Raw genomic sequence first — 17,977 nt, forward strand, 5'->3', positions numbered from 1 at the left:
GTAAAACCATGATGGTTGTGCTGGTCAATGATGGTAAAACCAGTATGATCTCTATTTCGAAATCAATCAACCAAGAAATTTCTGAGTGAAATTTGTTAGAATAATTGTCTACATAACACTTAATTTTGTTTAATTCTCTTCCAGAAGGTTTGAACTTTGGAATCTTACTAATTTTGGATGCTTTTCACAGAAACAAACTTCCCCATAGATATGGTGACATCTGTGAATTGTGTATTTAATGTCTTTTCTTCCTCCTGTTGTTTTGACTTTATGAACTTTTCCTTCCTTTAATTCCATATGGAAGGTTTTTCCTAGTGCTTCTACTAGGAGAATAATTTGTCTTTATGTTGATCCACTAGAAATAAGAAAGTTGACGTTCCACTAGTGAGTGATTAGAAACATGACCTTGTTGTGAAATTTCATTTTTAAGTCTCCCATTCATTATCCAAACCAAAATTATCCAAAATGTTCCCAATAAAGAGTTTATCTATTTGTCAAGGGCATTGGCCGTTTAAATTTATAATTGTTTTTTCTTTTTTAATATTTTGCTCTTTTTATTTTTTAAATACACGCATTTATTTCCTGTAAACAAATATTATGGTACAATACATACTACAGAAAATGGGGGCAAAGAGCATGCCACTGAAAACCAGCAAAGCCTTCATAGCAATTATACGATGTTAAGCGGTGATTCATATCATAATCAGTAATGGCATTAACAGTGGGCTGCCTAATTTAGTTAGCTATTTTTCTTTCTTAGGCTATTATTGGATGGTTAACAACGTGACATTAAAAGATTTCCTAAAATCTAGAGTATTAATTTCTTCTTGTTATATTGATCTTTGCCCTTTTTGTGACCTAACTTTTTAAAAAATGGGAAGCTCTTCTTTTGTGGATGGTAAATTAAGAAATAAACACATCCCATCCTGTGTTTAAGCGAATATTGGGACTGTTGGTACCTCGCGACCACCATTATAATAGACTACCCAACGGTTATTATCAATAATTGGCACAAAGCCCAAGATCAATAGCCATGTCTAACAATCTCCATGTAGGCAAGGAGCATGCCTGTAATAGTTTGAACCTCAGTCATTGTCACAACAATTGCTCCAAGTTGCCACTACACCACAATCCAACAATGTTCATTGTTTAGTGACTTAACTTGCTATTGAGTTTGAAAGTTGAGGTTGAGTGAGCTAGGGTTGGAGCCTGAGGTGTTGTGTTGCATGTACTTTTTTGCTGCCACTGCCCCTTCTCTACTTTATGAGTTATCCCTTTGGATTCACTATCTCACTTTGGTCCTTATTGGTTGTGTTTTGTGCCATAGGGTCTTTCTGAGCCATTATTGGTTTGAAAGGGGATCAAAGATGGTCTACTTCAAAGATGACTTGTCCAACAACTTCAAACAGTTTATATTGATTTAGGTGAGTGATAAAATGCTTAAACATGTTGTTAGGTACATTAATTCCTATTTTAGGTGTCAAAGCTCATGCCATAATATTCAAGAATCTGAGATTGTTCATTGATGACCAAACCTCACTTAACTCCAATCCAACTAAGCACCTCAAGCTCGTCAAGTTCAAACATCTCTGTAGGCTAACAATGACATTGAAGATGGATGGTTTTAAGAGGTTTGAAGGAATTTGTAGACCAATAATGTTGCAATAGCCCAAAAGGATCAAGCCAATGATACTTTAGTTATCTGTAAAGTACTTTGGATATTCCATTATATAGTTTGTCACAGTAAATTTGATAAAAATTTACTGAAATCCAAAGTCTATGCTATGAGGGTTAATTTTTCCTCAGATTTTTGGATTATTAAGTTACCATGCTTTGCTTATGCATGCAAAATATAGAAATGTGGAAAATAGAGAACAGATAGAAAACAATCACTCACAAACCATAAGACACCAAGATACTAATTTTTTTTTTTTTTTTTTCTGTCAAACTATGCATGTGGAGCTATTGCTTCTCATAACCAATTAGATCTCATGTTTGTTTGAGGATTTCTCAGTTGAATAATGTGCACAACTCTTATGTTTTCTATGATAGAGTTTGAAACTTTGATCGCTAGCCCAAGAAGTTTTTGGCATTCTTAAATGTATTTCCAAGCCTATGGACAATTTCTTATACCATGAACTTGTAAGGTTCTTTAACCTTGACCCTCATAAAGGGGTCTACTTTAAAGTTGACTTGCCCAATGACCTTAAAGAGTTTATGTTGTTGTTGGTGGGTGATAAGATGCTTAAACATCTTGTTAGGTTCAACAATTCCTATTTTAGGTGCCAAGGCTCATACCATAATATTCAAGAATTTGAAATTGTTTTTTGATGACCAAACCTCACCCAAATTAAGCCCAAGCCAATTGAGCACCTCAAGCTCGTCAAGTTCAAACATCATCGTAGGCTAACAATAACATTGAATATGGACGGGCTCATGAGGTTTGAAAGAACTTGTAGGCCAATAACATTGCAATTGTTGAAGAATGTAATTAGTGTCAATCTTAATACTTGTATTTAAGTCGTGATATAATGTATTTATCAAAATAAAATAAAAATATTTTTTTATTAAAGAAAGATTGACTTATTAAAGCATGGGTTTCATGCTTGGGTCAATGGTCAATAGGTCAAAGCATCCATTGTGTGCTCTAGAGTTTATATCTTGAGTCAAGGTCATAGTCATGATGTTAAAGACCTTTCATGGGCACCTTAAGTCAAAGAAGAAAAAATAATTTTATGTCAAAAGGACTCCTCCACCAAGTTAGCTCCCTCTCTTATATGTTGGCTTGCCTCCCATACAAGTCAGTTTCATGAAGAATTCGGCCAACTCAAAGAGACTATAAATAAGAAGGAAACTGTACCTATTTTAGACACTCAATCAAGTGATTCAATTCTGCAATTCGGGTAGAAGAAAAAGATGCGAAGTTGAGAAGAAGAAGAAACAAATCATATTTGAGGTATTTCTTTTGTCACATGTGCTACTACAGGTCCGAGATATCTGAGATGTTGTAGGTTCAAGAGACTGCTAGACGAGGTTGCACTTATTGATTCACTATTGAAGAAATGATGACTTCAATGAAGTATCTCTATTGAAGGAAGGCTGATTTGGTGGAGGAGATCTCTCTGTTGAGTCTAAAAGGGTCTTGGTTGTCTCAATCTGATTTGAAACTATTGGTTAAGAGTTTCACTGGGTTTTCCCATTCATAGGGGTTTTGGCCTGGTTGGATTCCTATACTGTTAAAATTGGCAACTAGGGCCAAACTCCACATGGGTCATCTTATTTATGACAACTGATATTTTCTTGGATTCCTTTCTCCGAGAGGTGTAGGATTGATCTAAAGATCACATCGAATTCTGACATGTACAAATGAAGTTATGAATTTATTTTGGTTATGGTCAAATTGTCAAGGTCAGCCAACAAAGTTATGTAGGCTCAGAAGCCCAACAATCACGTCTATTCATCGTCAACGTTGCATATAAATAGAAGGTGACTTAGCCTCATTTGGACACACTCATCTTCACACTTCTCTCTCTCTCCTCATTGATTGGGTATGGATTTTTGGGCCTCTCTCTCTCCACACGTCGAAATTTCAAGAGGGCGAAATTTCAGGAGGATGAAATTTCAGGAGACCGAATTTCTGGATAGTTTGACCAAGCGTTGACTAGCATGCGTTGACCTCCTTTGACTACGTTTTTTGTGAGGGCTATCTTTGTTTGGGCAGGCCGCATTTTTGGGCACAAAAATCGAGGCTAAACGTTGATTGTTGACCAACGTTGACTACAACTAGGGCTGACCGCAGGTGGGCTATTTGACCAGACTTTGACTGGGCTGAATTTCACTATTTTGAGGGTTGTTTTATCTCGCTGTTTGGAGGCTGTAGTTGACTGAAGTTGACCGATTTGCTGAGGCTCAAATCTGCCCTGTTGACCAACATTGACTTTTTTTGGTTAGGGCTCTTTTGCTACTGTTATAAATTATCAGATTTGTAAAGTGTACTATCTCTCTCTGCTGAACTATTGAAGACTAAAAGAAGATTTGATCAAGGGTTTCCCCACATTGGGGTTTGTCCCTCACTGGTGCCACATCTTGTGTCCTCTTGTCTTGGCTTGTCTTCTACTGTTTATGTTTATGTTCTATCTGTATTTTAATATCATGTTGATGTGATTGCTAATCTGAATATTGATATTGGGCTAATAAAGAAATTGAAGTAAAATTGCTCTAAAGCGTAGAACATACCATTGTTGCCTAAAATTAACATATACCTTGTGTCCTCTTTTGTTTGTGATCTTCATTGGTTGGCATTAGTCTTGATGATTAGAACAAGATAATTTGAAAGAAGATCTAATAAGTAAATATCACAAGATAATGTCAAAGTTTAAGAGAAATCAACTTAAAGAATCTAAAATACATGATGCCCTAGATTTCTCAACGACAATAGCCTAAATGGCTCAAGCCAATAGTCCTTTAGTGATAAATAATATGTAAACTAATGTCGATATTCCACTATACAATTTGTCACAACAAATCTGATAAAAATTTATTGAAATCTGAAATCTATACTGAGGGTTATTTTTTCCTTCGTTTCTTGGATTATTAAGTTATTATGTTTTGCTTGTACATGCAAAATATAGAAATGCAAAAAATAGAGAACAAATAAAAACATTCACTCACAAACCATAAGGCACCAATATATGATTTAGGAAACCCTTTTGGGAGAAAACCCTGCTGGGAGGTGAGATCGCTTTGCTCCCTTTTTCTCAATGGGAAAACGGTGCAAATATGAAGGAGTGAGACTTCTGGCTTGTGGGTGCTACAAAATACAAACACTCTCTGTTCTGCCTCACTCAACTACTTTGCTTGACTATGGGACATAATGCACTAGAATATAATTGAACCCTTTTTCCTCCTAGTGTCCTAGTTATAACACAATTCAATAGCGAACTTGGGGTTAAATTTGATCTGTTCAACCCTCAATGTGAGTTACAACTTGACCCTTTTAGAATAATCAAAATAAGGTCCATGTGCTAACCCCTTTCCATGAGTAACAGGGGTTAACGTGGCATCCTGTCGAATTATGTTGGTCAATCATGATAGGTCAACTTTTGAGAGGTATGACTTTCTCATACGAGCTCCGGTTGAGTCGATTCTTGTACTGTAGGAAATGTATCTATATGTAAATTATGGAATCCTAGGTCCATAGTAAGGTTTGGACCACAAAAAGTGGTCATTTAAGGCCTCAAAATAGCTCTTGAAGGTTTTCACCCAAAATTTTCCAAACTGGGACCACAGGTAAAAATGACCTTGCAAGCTCATTCCATCTAATTTTTCTACTCTAAAAGCATCAAAATGGATGACAAATAATATAATGATCCAATCCAGATCATTTAGCGTGTTGTGTTGGCTATGAGCAAAGCAAATGTCTTGAATAGAGTTAAGGAGCCAAATAATTTCTCCCAAATTGGTTTTTGTTGAGGTGGTCACAAAAGGGTGCTCTCTTTGCTCCCCTTCAGAACTCCTAATAATCTTTTGACCTCGAGGAGACTTGGAGGAAATCCAAAAAGCGCACCATGCAAGATTATTTTGCTCATTTTTGCAAGGTTTGTCAACTTTGAGCTCCTTTGATATTTATTTGAGTAGATGATAGAGCTACTATGGATAATATTGATTCCCTCACTACTCTCAATGAAAGTAATGCCATAGATGATAGACCTACTATGGATAATATTCATTCCCTTAGTAGTCTTAATGAAACTAGTGCCATGAAATGTAAGGGTACTTACTAGCCCTTCCGAAAATTTATCGTTGAAAGGGTTGGGACATTGATTGAGAATTTAGATATGTTTAGTCAATAAGAATTTAAAGTTAGGGTTAGCTTCTAAAGAGTTCTCTCAATTTATTTGTTATGACATGGGCTTTTTTACTTCCACCCATGATAAAGGGAGGGGAGGTGTAGTGACTTTTGTTTCTTTGCAACTTGTTATTGGTCATATGGATTGGAATATTTGGGAATATTGTTAATCCTCAAGAAGATAAGGAAGGCATGCTTCTTGGTAAATTCTCTCAAAGAGACAAGGAAACTTGTTATTGCCTTAAGTCGTGGTTTGGATTATATTATTCAAACAACTTTAGAAGGAATTAATTCACTAAGTTTTCATTCACTTGGTCAAATTTTGCAAAGATCATGAGTGGGTCCTTAAAAGTCTTGATAGGGACATGCTTTCGTAGTAGAATGCCTTTTTCTTTGAGTATGGGGGAGTTAGGCTTGTTCAAGTTTTAGGGGAGTTTACATTATCTTTTTTTTTTTCTAAACAGAATGAGTAGCATTTATATTATAATAGCTAGATGCATGGCCAAAACCATTTACATGCTTTAGTGATTTTAGAGGCTTCGATATTCCAGTATATCCACAACATGATTTTCTTGCCTCTGCGAGCTTTTTGGACTACAATTTTACATTGATATCTTCCATAGATTCTGCAAAACTTTCCCCAAAAAAAGTGCATATATGCAAAACATAATAACATACGAATGTTAAAAAAGCTCGAAGGGCCCAACTTCTGCAGCAGTTACCAAATTCTCTTCAGCGGTACGGGACATGCCTTCTCGATGTGCTTTGTCTTCACCAACCTTGGCCTCTTGCTCACCTTTTCCTAGCCCCACATTTTTTGGATTGATTCCGAGATCGCTGATTGATGGGGCGTCCCTATTGGCTTGAAGCTTCAAAATAGCGACTCAGCCTCCAAACTTGCTAGTTTTTTGTCCATTTTTAGCTACAACCATTCGCGTCGTTTCTCGAACAATTGAAACCTAGCTCACTTTTCCTTCTCCACAAGCTGCAGTCTTCTTTTGGATATTTCAATCATTCCTATTAATACCTTGAACAAATTTTCCACTGATTGCTTCCAACCCTCCAAATCTTTCTAGGCAGCAAACTCCTTAGTGATAGCTAGTTCCCGCCTTTCCATACTCATCTTACAAAACCATAGTGAAAACCACAGGGTAGCTGAATCAGTCATGACATCCTCGTGAAGCCCTTGCGTATATAATAGTGACTCATGAAGCCTAAGGAGGCGACGCCCAAGGAAAGAAATAAATTCTGAATCTACTAGGATCTTGAAGCCTGCAAAAAAAGGATTAAATATGCCATGGAATTAATGTCCTGGTCTGGAATGCAGAGCTTGGCATTTAAGACCATAGTACTGGAGAATTGTTGTTGGATCGTCGATGAGATATTCCAATTCACGTCCCATTTATAACAAATCAAATTCCCCTGCCAACTATCCATACGACACAGACTAGAAAGCAAAGGCTAGGATGTGGTGTACACCCCACCTTCATGCGCTAAAGCCTGACTACAACCATTACCATGTGTGAGGAACTCGGGGACAACATTACCACCTATGATGAGGCTTTCAAACCCATTACATTGCCCATGGTTCAAGAAGTGGCCAAATTGGCCAAGCAATTCGAAGGATACCCAATAAATGAACGTCATGGAAGAGGAGACATAATCCTCTGGACTTGGTTCATTTCCAGTATTCCTTGCCTCAACGTTGCCACTTGATTGGCAAGTTTGTCCGCATCCGCATTTAGATGCCTATATATGTGGTTAAGAGCAACCGCCTCAAATTTCTTCAATTGCAAAGCAATCTTGTTCACAACTACAAAATTGGGAGAACCTCTCTTAGACTTTAATTTGAAGACTTGCCTTATGACAATCATCGAGTCCCTTAAGGTTGTCATTCTCCTTAAGCCTTGTTGATGGCAAGATCCAATCCTTTCCACAGAGCCAAAAATTCAGCCTGATTATTAGTTGAATAACGCAATCCCAAAGCATAACTAATCTCTCATCGTTCCTCAAGGCAAAGGATCACCCCTCCTGCTCCAGCCACCCCTAGGGGAGGTTACATTATTAGAACACCATATTTATCCATCTATTTGAGAGATGCACAATTGAATATGTCTAAGGCTTGTTAAATTTTGGATGTTTCTCACTTGGAGAGTCAAAGTTACTTGCACTGCATATGAATCTTATTCTAAGGGCCTAGAAGAGAAGATTGTTGGATTGAATGGTTGGAAGATGCCATCACTTGAACCAGATCATATTTTCGGGAAGATAGTAGGCAACATGTCTCAATCCGATGGATGCAATATAGGCACTAAAAGGATTGAACAAATAAGCCAACAACTTCCGTTCAGTGCTTTAGATGAAGAACTTCACTCTAGGAAATCCAAGCTTCAACACCAACACCATCCTAAATTAGATGAAATCAGAAATCTGAAGGGAGTTCAATTGAGTCCCTTGTCCAGAGACTAGTGAGGGATTGTAGAAAGATTTTTTCAAAGATATGGCTTTGAAAGAATGTAAGGAGAATGCTTTTGTCATCATAGCCCCTGTTTCTGTCATCATAGCTCCAAACTAGAAGTTAGTTGGAGGATATAGAAAAGAATTTTCGAGTACAAATTTTACAGGACTTAGAATTTTGTCAACTTTGACTTGACTTGGGTTTACAAGGAAGCTAACAAAAGGCAATCATAAGGGGCCAATATTGACAAAGGAAACATCTACAACATTCCTAAGTATTTTGGTCTTTAGGAGACCAATCACCCTTTGGAATATATCTTACAAATTCTTTACCAAAGCTCATATTCTGAGAGTGAAGGACATTTTGCAATCCGAGACCAATCACATTTTAAAATATATCTTACAAATTCTTTGCCAATGCTCTTTTTTTGAGAGTGAAGGACATTTTTTCCAGGATTACTTGCCTAGAACGAAGAAGATTTATTATAGGGCAGTTAATTATTGATAACATCATATTGATTTGGGACATTGTTATTAAAATTGGATCGATTGACCCCAAAAATGCAAAACCAGACAGGAATCAGGAAAAAACCGGACCAAAAACCTGGTCAACCAAAATTTAAAAATACATAAATATTCAAATTTTGAAAAAAAAACATATATATTCAAGTGCATCCATATGAATCCAAACCATGATACATAGATACGCAAAATTTCTCATATGTATAGCAAGAATGCATATAACCAAAATAGCACCAAGTGCAATCTATTTGTGAAAGAAAGATACATCAACAAAGAGGCTCTAAATGGTTGCTAGACGCCAAAAAAAACTGCTGCAACAAATAACATTATATCATCAAAATCATTTCCTATATCGAGATCCTCATCATCAATATCACCCTCTAAGCATTAAAATAAGATAGAAACAACTTAATATGCTAAATCAATGATTTTGCTTGAGTGAAGGGAACATTTTTACTAGGGTCATGGCAAAGGAGTTCAACAATCAATGCCACCAACATTGAGGCACATAGAGGGCTTGGTGCTCTTGATTAAATTCTAGTTCCATATCCTCTTACATGACAAAATCCAATGGAAATAATGCAATCCTATCAATCCTGAAATCTTGACGACTGTCAAGTTTGCTGAATTTTGAATGGGATCTAAAATTCTACCTTCTCCATATGAAATACATTGAGATTGGAACCACTCAAACATCTTGAAACAATTAATGATGATGTTAAAATTGAAATAAAAAGTTAATAATTTAACATTACCATTAATTACATAGCATTAGTAGACCTCTGGTGGTAAGTATGGAGTCATATGGAGTCGACAGATTTGGTGAAAAAGGGCCATTTCAATACTGAAACAACATTTTCTGGTTCGAGGCAATTGGTTGGACTAGTTTTGCCTCCAAGCTGGTCAGATTGGCCATTTCCATTGGTTCTAGTCCGTTTCTGATAACACTGATTTAGGAAGGCATGGAGCGTGTCAATTCCTTAGGTCTTGATAGTGTTGGATGGCATTGTTAGAAAATCAGAAATGCAGAAATATTCTCTTTATATAGATAATTACTTGTGATATTCTTATGGTTTTCATATGTTCATCTTTTATCTTTTATTTCATCAAGTAATTACCAAAACAATAGCACAAAGATCACAGACACCAGATGTAGGCGGACAACCAGGGCAAAACCCCTGTATAGGGGAAAACCCAGTCAACAACTCTTCCTTAATAATTTCACGAGATGATCGAAGACTCTTGACCTAGACACACTTCCTCCACACCAAGTCTACCCTTTCTTCCTTTTGTAAACGATAACCCTTTCAACAATAACTTCGACTTAGCAACAACAGAACTTCGATCTAGTAGAACTTCAACCCAACAGTAGCCCAACAACAATTTCGACCCAACAGTTAGCCCAACAACAATTTTGACCCAACAATTAGTAGACCAAAAAATCCACATGTGTGAGAGAGAGATGACCCGAAAACGTCGATCTTGTCCTTTCTAGCAATTCTCCTTCTCCTCTTGGAATTTCGCACTTTTTCTGATCTTCTTGGATATCGAACTTGTGTGAGTGAGTGTTTCAATTGAATTCGAACTGCTTGTATATATACCCTTTTGGTGAGGTCAAATTACTTTGTTTGAGGCTTACTTGGTGTGGAGGTGATGAATGACTTATTTGAGTCAATAATAAATCTTTTTACATGATTCAAAAGCCCAAGAAGGGTCTCTTTTAATGGACAATGACTCTAATGACAGAATAAATCCTAGAAGTCCTCAATGGGGACTTTGACCTAAAACATGATGACCCAAGCATGAAACCCATGCTTTAATAAGTCAATAATAATATTAATAAATTCTTTTTCATTCTTTTGATAAATACATTTCATTGTGACTCAAATATAATTTATGAAGACCGAACCTAGTTACATTCTTCAACACTCCCTCTTAACTGGGAGGTATTCATACTTACATACACAAGTACATGGAAGATCTCCAAACACATGAACCATGAAGAGTTAAGGAGTGTTGAAGAATGTAACTAGGTTCGGTCTTCATAAATTATATTTGAGTTACAATGAAATGTATTTATCAAAAGAATGAAAAATAATTTATTATTATTATTATTATTATGACTTATTAAAGCATGGGTTTCATGCTTGGGTCATCATGTTTTAGGTCAAAGTCCCCATTGAGGACTTCTAGGATTTATTCTGTCAAGCATAACACATTTAGTGCAAGCATTCAAATAGTATTAGAAATCACCATCTACACTGAAATCAATGCTTTAGCGCATAAAGGTGGGGTGTACACCACATCCTAGCCTTTGATTTCTAGTCTACGTTGTATGGATAGTCGGTAGGGGAATTTGATTTGTTATAAATGGGACGTGAATTGGAATATCTCATCGATGATCCAACAACAATTCTCTAGTGCTATGGTCTTAAATGCCAAGCTCTGCATTCCAGACCAGGACATTAATTCCATGGCAGATTTTATCCTTTTTTTGCAGGCTTCAAGATCCTAGTAGATTCAGAATTTATTTCTTTCCTCGGGCGTCGCCTTGATTTCAGTGTAGATGGTGATTTCTAATCCTATTTGATTGCTTGCACTAAATGAATTGATTTAAGAGGGATCTAGGGCTTAGTTACAAACCTTAGAACTTACATACTATTAATGATTAGGTTAGCACATATCCATATCTAGAATTTCATAATCATGCACAAGCATATCAATATCCATTAGGTAAGACCAAGACACAAATATCAATATATTTAAAGTTAGACATATAACAATCTCGATTAGGCTAGGGTTTTGATCAGACAGACAAACATACACCTAGGGTTTCATTCCTAGGAGCTTACTCTCGATATATAAGGGTTTTACTCATAAACCCTAATTTACCAAAACCTCAAGGTCTAGGAACACATTACCATCCAACCCTAAAGGACTAGGGTTTCCATAATAATACTAAAACTTCAAACATGACATTACCATCAAAACCCCAAACATCAAAAGAATAGTATTTTCTAGATTTCATCAATAACCCTAGGTAGACTAGGGTTTTTCACATTAGCATTGACATACCCTTAGGTTAGGGTTTTATAGAGAACCTTTTAGGGTTCTACAAACATAATGATTTTAATGAGGGTAGATTCAATCTAATGATTAATCTCCCAAACAAGAATCTTTATGATTCAAAGGTCCTAAACATAACACTTGTTAGTAATGTAAAGCAAATTCCTTAAAATGAATGAGTATACCTTTATAACAAAGAGAAACAAAACTTATAGTCTAAGACATACCTTTAACATAATGATTTTAATGAGGGTAGCTTCAATCTAATGATTAATCTCCCAGACAAGAATCTTTATGATTCAAAGGTCCTAGACATAACACTTGTTAGTAATGTAAAGCAGATTCCTTAAAATGAATGAGTATACCTTTATAACAAAGAGAAACAAAACTTATAGCCTAAGACATACCTTTGAGTTTAGACAAACCTTATAGGACATTAATTCGAATAGAGCTTCTATGCTTTGTCTTTGCCTTTGAGTATATCAGCAAGCTTTTCCTAAGGGACAAACTTCCACACCAAGTAAGCCCTTTCTTCCTTTTCTAGATGATAAGCCTTTCAACAATAACTTCAACTTAGCAGCAACAACTTGTAGCGCAACAAAACTTCGATCTAGTAGAACTTCGACCCAACAGTAGCCCAACAACAACTTTGACCCAGCAGTTAGCCCAACAACAACTTTGACCCAAGAGATAGTAGACCAGAAAATCCACACATCCTCTTGGAATTTCACACTTTTTCTGCTCTTCTTCTTGGATATTGAACTTGTGTGAGTGAGTGTTTCAAATGAATTCAAACTGCTTGTATATATACCCTTTGGTGAGGTCGAATTACCCTGTTTGAGGCTGACTTGATCTCCTTGAGGCCGACTTGGTGTGGAGGTGACAAATGACTTATTTGACTCGATAATAAATCTTTTTACATGATTCAAAAGCCCAAGAAGGGTCTCTTTGAATGGACAATGACTCTAATGACTCGGAATAAATCTTAGAAGATCTCAATGGGACTTTGACCTAAAACATGATAACCAAGCATGAAACCCATGCTTTAATAAGTCATAATAATAATAATAAAAATTTCTTTTTCATTTTTTTGATAAATACATTTCATTTTGACTCAAATACAATATTTGAAGACCGAACCTAGTTACATTCTTCAACAGGCACTTCGTCTTGGTCATGCTCTAGGCTTGAGAGAACATGCTCCTCAATACAAGTCTTACTCTTGTTGTTGCCAAATCAAACTGTTTGCTATTTATTTATCTTGTCATTCATTTCCTGTCATGAATTATAATGGCTGCAAGGCTGAATACAATGATTAAGTGTTGTTGCCAATTATTCCATAATAATTTATATTAATCATACTGTTTGCTATTTTTTTATCTTGTCATTCATTTCCTGTCATGAATTATAATGGCTGCAAGGCTGAATACAATGATTAAGTGGGCACGAGTTTGCATCTTTACATTCAGTTGTGGAAACATAATTGTTAAATTTTTTCTGTAGCGAAATTAATTGTTAAGATAGCAAGAAACTCACGTGCCTAAATGAAGGTTATGCTTATGTGTTTATATGTTATTTGGGCATTTTATTGCTGTAAGAAATCTGTTAGTAAGAATGGATAAGTAAGGTAGATGGACAACTGCAGTCTCTTAGATATGTCTTTGTCCATTGATTTAATGAAGCATACTTATGCTTGGAGTTTATCCATGTTAAATTAATGGATGTCTGTGTGTGCATTGATATGCTTTGCATGAATTTAGGCATGAGCATGTAGCTGTATTTATATGATAATGTGGTTTATATGTGAAATGATCTTACTATAGCATTGGTTCCACTAGTGACTATAATATGGATCAGTGATTGAAATTCTTTCCTCTCCAATCTGGTTCTGTGGGTTGCTGTAACAAAGGATTGGAGGTGAAAGAAATTCTGAATTCAGTGCCCAGACATGCAAGGGAGGCAGGTCCAGGCACACTACAGAAGCTTAGTTTATTCCTTCAGATTTACTCTCTTATTTGAAGCTTTTACCATTGTAATACAAAGTTAACTTATGTTCTCCTACAATTCCTACTCACTCAGCTTGACCTGGGTTTCTTTTAGATGCCTTGACTAAGTAAAGTTAGAAGGATCCTTTTCGGACAACCACCTGATTAGCTGTATTGTTATTTTTCTGTTATTTGCTAACTTCAGTGTCAAATCCATCTGGAGTAGCATGATCTATTCTCCCAGTTTTGGTTTGTTGTACGTTGAAATCTTAGCATTTTATAACATTATTAATTTGTGGAGTTTTTGGTCATTTATTCGTTTCCTGAAAGACCTTTCTTGGATGAAGTTTTGAGTTATAACTATATATTGAGGTCGGTAAATTTCTGGAGTTGCTTTCCTGTACGTTTGAACTATTATTCAAATGCTATGCTTCTGGCTGATATTTTATTCAATGCTTAATTCAAGAGGGGTTATTCTTGGAACTAGAATTCAGCTCCTTGGCAATAGCATTTGAGTATGACAATCTGATAGAAAAAATAATATTTATCTGATGACATTACATTATTATTTATATGTAGATGTGTTTGTGGATAATGATTGTTGTTCTTTGGAAAATGATATATGCAGGGTGCCTTGTAATTTTGAACAAAGACTGAAATATGGCATAGTGATTGCATTATTAAATATATGTGGATTTGTTTATGAATCGTGATTATTTTTCTTTGGATATTGGTATATGCAGGGCGCCTTATATTTTTGAACAAAGGAAATGAATCAACTGACAATAGTCAACAAAGCTTGAAAGGGGTTGGCTACTTTTAAATGCCGAAGTGAAGATTATTTTTATTCGAAGAAGCAATAGATGCTATTTGGAAGTCTTTATTTATTGATGTAACAATATTTACTTCTTTTTTAGGAACAAACTTTAACCCACATTGCTATTAACAGAGTCATCTATTTTTTAGCTTTAGTGAAGGTTGAAACTCTTGATTTACTGCATTGTCTATTAAGGGATGTAGTTCACAGGATGCTCAAGGTAGCATCTTTAGGCACAGATCAAGAGGATGGTGTGCAGTTTTTGTGTAATTTGGCTTATATGGTAATATATTGTGTTCTCATTCATCTTGATCAACCACGTGCTCTATGAAGATTGGAAGAGAACAAGTGCGTTCCTGCTCAGGAGAGTAGCAATGTGGAAAGTTGAAACAGTATCCGATCAGAGAGATATGTTGAAATTGTCAGTTCGATACAATTTTAGATTTGAGCTGCGTTTTTGTTATGGAATTAAAGTTTGTGTTTATATGGGAGATATTTTTTTTGGCCCCACTTGTATTGTAGTTCAGACAGCAGCCTTAAACTGTCTCCCAGCCGCATGGCCCAAAGTGGAAGCTTATTTCAACTTTTTGAAGCTGGCAGTGTCTAACCTGATTCCAAACTATAGTAAAATTGAAAATGTTTCTTCCAGTTATTCCGTTAAGCAATGAAATGGTGTAGTTAGAAGGAAACTGGAAGGTTCAAAGCAGACGTTTTAACAAATATGGTAATACCTTTAAAGGCAAACACTGATTACCTGCCATTGGAACATTTGGTTCGACTGATGAACCATGTCCACGTGGATTTAAACTGCAAATGTGGCTGTAAGTTAAGGAGCATGTCAAGGGCTGAAGTTAAATTATTATTTCTTTGTCTTAATGATGAACCACACTTGTTGGCTCGAAACGTTGACTCAAATGAAAACTTGTGATAGATCCAGAAAAATCATTACAAATCTATCCGCATCACAGAAGCCTAAACTAAAAAATACTATTTCTAATTTTGAGGAACAGAACTTTGTGTGAATATATTAGGATTCCTGTGTATTTGTTTCTAACTAGCAAAGTGTGTCGTCCTGAAATAATTCAAGATCTCAAAAATGGTTTAACTTTGCAACTAGAATTTCTCTTTGGGATTATCATTTCACCGTGGCACTTTTATCGAGAAAGTAATATAGACGCTGGATTTAAGAGATCTGATCTTTTGAACCATTGACCGGAGAATCCACAGTATGAAAATTTTTATACCAACGTTTCAAATCCCAAATGGGATCCATCATCAGGGTTTGATAATGATGAGCAAATGAATAGAAAATGGATAGGATAATTGGAAAAGTGAGGATAATTAAATTATAGGACTTGTTTTGAATCTAATTTTTATTTTAATTTTAATATAGATTTGTTTTTCAACAAAGTGATTAGCACGCATTTATATGCAGGGTGAATAGCTGTTCATTATAATAGATATACGCAGTTTGAGCTTGTTCTTGACAATGAAGGGTAGTCCTTATGTCATAGTAATTGGCATATATTGCATATTCATATAGCACCGACTTGCTTGTGAATCATGATTGTTTATTCTTGGAGGTTGATATATGTAGGGTGTTGTTGCACAAAGTGTCTAGGCACTGCGACAATGATCAGGGTAAGCAATGTCACCATAATTCATACTCACTCTGTTTAGACGCTCCCCTAGACAAGTCAATGGGGTAGTCCCTAAGGGTGAATGAATGAAGGAAACCTGTGGAACACAGGTTCTAATAGACTTAAGGATGAACAACCTGATGGATGTAAACAAGTCCTAGTTAACTGAGATGAATAGATGAAAAAATTAATACGAATAAGACAACCACAATATATAAATGATTCTAGACTAGTGCCTTTATATTCAATTAACCATAGATTGAATAAAAACAAGTTATCCAGAGCAATTTATAAATGTGGTGAAACTGACAATCATGAACGATTAAATGTAAATGCCCAAAGCTTTATTATGCAATATATTCTAGCAATTAAATCCCATGAAAAATTATGAAACTTAAAGTACTAAGTAGTGATTCTAGTTTTAAAATAATTTTCTTCAATAACCCCAGATCTGGAAAAATTTAATTTATCTTTCTCCTATAATCAATGATTTTAAAACATTAATTGCACTTGACAATAGAGAAATCACAAGACAAAGAAATTTTAGATTAGAATTTTAGTTATCTTTTAGGTAAGTTTAATGTGCTAAGTTTATGAAGCAAATTAATGTGACAATTAAATTTTTAAATGTGACCAAAAATAAAAATCAAAAGTATTTAATTAAATTAAAAAATTTTAAGGGACGTAGCCTACATAAAAATTAGTTTTTTGTTTGTTTGTTTGTTTGTTTGCAAGTGTGAGGGCGCAAAGTATTCCTTTATTTAATTTTTTAGAAAAATCAAAGTCACATTAATCAAGTAAAAAATCTAAATGTCATTAAAAAAAAAAACAAAAAACCAAAAAAGATGAGCAAAGTTAAAAAAAAGAAATTCAATTTCTAAAAGAAATCGAACTCATAAATCAAAATTGCACATCGAAAAAAAATCAAAATTTTAAAACTTTATTTTTTAATTTAAAAGTTAAAAAATGTAAAAGAAAAAGAAAAAGAAATAGAAATGAACCTAATTTAACCCTAACGAATAAACACAAGATAAAAATAAGTTAAAAAAGGCTAAATCGAAAAAGAAACGAAAAGAGGAAAAGTCGAGGGTTTGCTTGCAGGTTGGAGGCGGCGAAGGAAAATGTAGGTCAAGGATGAGATGCAAGCAACATTTGGAAGGAGGACAATGGCAGCGAGGAAGAGGAGAGCTCAGACAACATAGCAAGGACAAAGGTTCAAATGCAGGTCTGCGTGAGAAGGGAGAGGCAATGAAATGGATGCGACGAGGTAGCTGACAGGTAAAGGAAAACGAGAGTGACTGTAGCAGAGGGATCCCTTAATGGGCAGCGACGAGGGAGTGCAGGTTTGCATGTTAACGAAGAGGGAAGAGATTTTGGATATGGAGAAGAGTAGGGTTTTTTGCAGGTAAGGCGACCAAGGAGAGAGTTCGAAAATGGCAGCGAATCAACAGATCAATGGAGGAAAGAGGGGTTTATAATTTTTTTTTTCGAAATTTGCAGCAAAGAAGAAAGGAAAACCCTAGGCAACAAAAAAAACAATTTCGGAATTTTTCCAGAGAAAAAAAAAACACAACAAAAAAATGGAAAAAACGCAGCAAAGAGGGGCTGCAATTTTTGAGGAGCTTCAAGGCAACAAATAGAA

The 17,977-nt window shown here is 35.5% G+C and overlaps 1 protein-coding gene across 1 annotated transcript in view; it reads left to right on the forward strand.

Annotated features, from left to right (window-relative positions):
• LOC149255491 (Nucleic acid-binding, OB-fold-like protein) overlaps positions 1-15,011 on the forward strand; it is a 43,412-nt gene extending 28,401 nt beyond the window's left edge. The window contains exon 5 of the mRNA XM_089460496.1: positions 14,622-15,011. Coding sequence (XP_089316622.1) covers positions 14,622-14,701 — 80 coding nt within the window. The 3' untranslated portion in view covers positions 14,702-15,011. The remainder of the gene's footprint in view (positions 1-14,621) is intronic.
• The last annotated feature ends 2,966 nt before the right edge of the window (positions 15,012-17,977 follow it).

This window comes from Pinus tabuliformis, chromosome 7, assembly GCF_031772625.1.
Source record: "Pinus tabuliformis cultivar Carrire ecotype Pingquan chromosome 7, CPIR1, whole genome shotgun sequence".
Classification (NCBI taxonomy): domain Eukaryota; kingdom Viridiplantae; phylum Streptophyta; class Pinopsida; order Pinales; family Pinaceae; genus Pinus; species Pinus tabuliformis.